General features: G+C 39.3%; 1 protein-coding gene across 1 annotated transcript; it reads left to right on the forward strand.

Annotated features, from left to right (window-relative positions):
* The first annotated feature begins 1191 nt into the window (after positions 1-1191).
* Positions 1192-2803, forward strand: LOC116874485 (elongation factor 1-alpha 1). The gene has a single exon (XM_032869159.1). It carries the CDS (start codon positions 1254-1256, stop codon positions 2640-2642), a length of 1389 nt encoding a protein of 462 aa, XP_032725050.1. The 5' UTR covers positions 1192-1253; the 3' UTR covers positions 2643-2803.
* The last annotated feature ends 538 nt before the right edge of the window (positions 2804-3341 follow it).

A 3341-nucleotide genomic window follows, 5' to 3' on the forward strand; every position in this document is an offset into this window, starting at 1 on the left:
AGCAGTCTAGGCATCAAACTTTTAGAATCTCCTGTGTAATTCTCATGAGTAGCTGGGTTTGAAAACTAGTGTCTTACGTGAACAAAAGGGAAGCATTCTACTCCCTAAATGTTCTTTTAATTTGATTAAATCTCTTTATTATTTATCACTTTATTTTATTTGATTGAATACTTTGATCAACTTCCAATTTTTGAAAGTAGGTATTTGTAAGTATATATGGATGTGCAGATGGAAAACTTTATTCAACAAATGCTTGTATAAGATCAAAATCACATTTGTATACAAACGTTTGTTGAATAAAACTTTCCATTTGCACATCCATATATACATATAAATACCTACTTTCAAAAGTTGAAAGTTGATCAAAGTATTCAAATATCTTTTGGCATTTGTGCCAAATTTAAAATTTGATTTAGTGTAAAGTTCATGGAAAAAAGAAGTTTAAGCTGAAATGTAGTTGACACATGGTGTTACATTAGTTTCAGACAGACAACGTAATGATTCAACAACCCAATCTATTATGCTGTGCTTACCACAAGTGTAGCTACTATCTGGAAAACTTACTTGAGAGAACAAATTCTCATTCTTTTTTTTTTTAAATTTTTATTTATTTATTTGACAGTCAGAGATCACAAGTAGGCAGAGAGGCAGGCAGAGAGAGAGAGGAGGAAGCAGCCTCCCCACAGAGCAGAGAGCCCGATGTGGGGCTCGATCCCAGGACCCTCAGATCATGACCTGAGCAGAAGGCAGAGGCTTTAACCCACTGAGCTACTCAGGAGCCCCCAAATTCTCACTCTTTGATGGGGTTCTTATTTTATCATGAAGATCTCCTGAAGTTAGAAATCGTTTTCACCTGAAATAAGTTCAATTGGAATATCTACATTTTTAGCCTACTATGCTATAGCATATGTTTTCTTGATGCTGTTATATAAATTTCTAACACCCTCTTCTACATTAGTATTGATGGAATTGGGCACAAAGAGATGTAATTTCACAAAATGAAGACCAGAGGAAATTATCAGGCAACCCAAAATACTTTTGCCCAATAATTTAGATGTTATAAGTAGAAGTTCTATGAGAGCTTGGAACATTTACATAATTATTTGTTTTCTCCTTCACTTTGTTTTTATTACATTGGTATACATAAGCATTTTAAATTTTTATCTTAAGATATATTATCTGTGAGCTTTTTCGCAACGGGTTTGCCGCCAGAACACAGGTGTCGTGAAAACCACCGCTCAACCTAAGCCAGAATGGGGAAGGAAAAGACTCATATCAACATTGTTGTCATCGGACACGTAGATTCGGGCAAGTCTACCACTACTGGTCATCTGATCTACAAATGTGGTGGGATCGACAAAAGAACTATTGAAAAATTCGAGAAGGAGGCTGCTGAGATGGGAAAAGGCTCCTTCAAGTATGCCTGGGTCTTGGATAAACTGAAAGCTGAACGTGAACGTGGTATCACCATTGATATCTCCCTGTGGAAATTCGAGACCAGCAAGTATTATGTGACCATCATTGATGCTCCAGGACACAGAGACTTTATCAAAAACATGATTACAGGCACATCTCAGGCTGACTGTGCTGTCCTGATTGTTGCTGCTGGTGTTGGTGAATTTGAAGCCGGTATCTCCAAGAATGGGCAGACCCGTGAGCATGCCCTTCTGGCTTACACACTGGGTGTAAAACAACTAATTGTTGGTGTTAACAAAATGGATTCCACTGAGCCACCCTACAGCCAGAAGAGATACGAGGAAATCGTTAAGGAAGTCAGCACCTACATTAAGAAAATTGGCTACAACCCCGACACAGTAGCATTTGTGCCAATTTCTGGTTGGAATGGTGACAACATGCTGGAGCCAAGTGCTAACATGCCTTGGTTCAAGGGATGGAAAGTCACCCGTAAAGATGGGAATGCCAGTGGAACCACACTGCTTGAAGCTCTGGATTGCATTCTGCCACCAACTCGTCCAACTGACAAGCCCTTGCGTCTGCCTCTCCAGGACGTCTACAAAATTGGTGGTATTGGTACTGTCCCTGTGGGCCGAGTGGAGACTGGTGTTCTTAAACCTGGCATGGTGGTCACCTTTGCTCCAGTCAATGTTACAACTGAAGTCAAGTCTGTTGAAATGCATCATGAAGCTTTGAGTGAGGCTCTTCCTGGGGACAATGTGGGCTTCAATGTCAAGAATGTATCTGTCAAAGATGTTCGTCGTGGCAATGTGGCTGGTGACAGCAAAAATGACCCACCAATGGAAGCAGCTGGCTTCACAGCTCAGGTGATTATCCTGAACCATCCAGGCCAAATTAGTGCTGGATATGCACCTGTGCTGGATTGTCACACAGCTCACATTGCTTGCAAGTTTGCTGAGCTGAAGGAGAAGATAGATCGTCGTTCTGGAAAAAAGCTGGAAGATGGTCCCAAGTTCTTGAAATCTGGTGACGCTGCCATTGTTGATATGGTTCCTGGCAAGCCTATGTGTGTTGAGAGCTTCTCTGACTATCCTCCTCTGGGCCGTTTTGCTGTTCGTGACATGAGACAGACGGTTGCTGTGGGTGTCATCAAAGCAGTGGACAAGAAGGCAGCTGGAGCTGGCAAGGTCACCAAGTCTGCCCAGAAAGCTCAGAAGGCTAAATGAATATTATCCCCAATACCTGCCACCCCAGTCTTAATCAGTGGTGGAAGAACGGTCTCAGAACTGTTTGTGTCAATTGGCCATTTAAGTTTAATAGTAAAAGACTGGTTAATGATAACAATGCATCGTAAAACCTTCAGAAGGAAAGGAGAATGTTTTGTGGACCATTTGTTTTTTTGTGTGTGTGTGGCAGTTTTAAGTTATTAGTTTTTAAAATCAGTACTTTTTAATGGAAACAACTTGACCAAAAATCTGTCACAGAATTTTGAGACCCATTAAAACAAAAGTTTAATGAGAAAAAAAAAAAAAAAAAAAAAAAGATATATTATCTGTGAGAAATGTGAATTAATCATGCAATGCTTTTCCTTTTGTATCCAGACAATTATTTAACATCTTTGTTTCATTTTTTATACCTGGGACATTCCATATAGTCATACAATGCTAATGATGTTGTGACCAAATACACTGATAATCTTTTCCCAGTATTGAGATCTCATAAATCTGAGGTCTACATTTTTTTTCAGATATCATGTTTTTACTTTAAAATGTAGTTGAGTAATCTGAAATTTGTTCTTTTTCAAATAATATTTATAAATGATTTTTTCAAAGATTTATTTATTTGAAAGAGAGAGAGAGAGAAAGCCTGGAGGTGGGGCAGAGGAAGCAAGAGAGAGAGAATCTCAAGCAGACGCCCTGCTGAGG

The sequence above is a fragment of the Lontra canadensis genome, unplaced genomic scaffold (genome assembly GCF_010015895.1).
Source record: "Lontra canadensis isolate GAN:19392208 unplaced genomic scaffold, GSC_riverotter_1.0 scaffold37, whole genome shotgun sequence".
NCBI classification, from domain to species: domain Eukaryota; kingdom Metazoa; phylum Chordata; class Mammalia; order Carnivora; family Mustelidae; genus Lontra; species Lontra canadensis.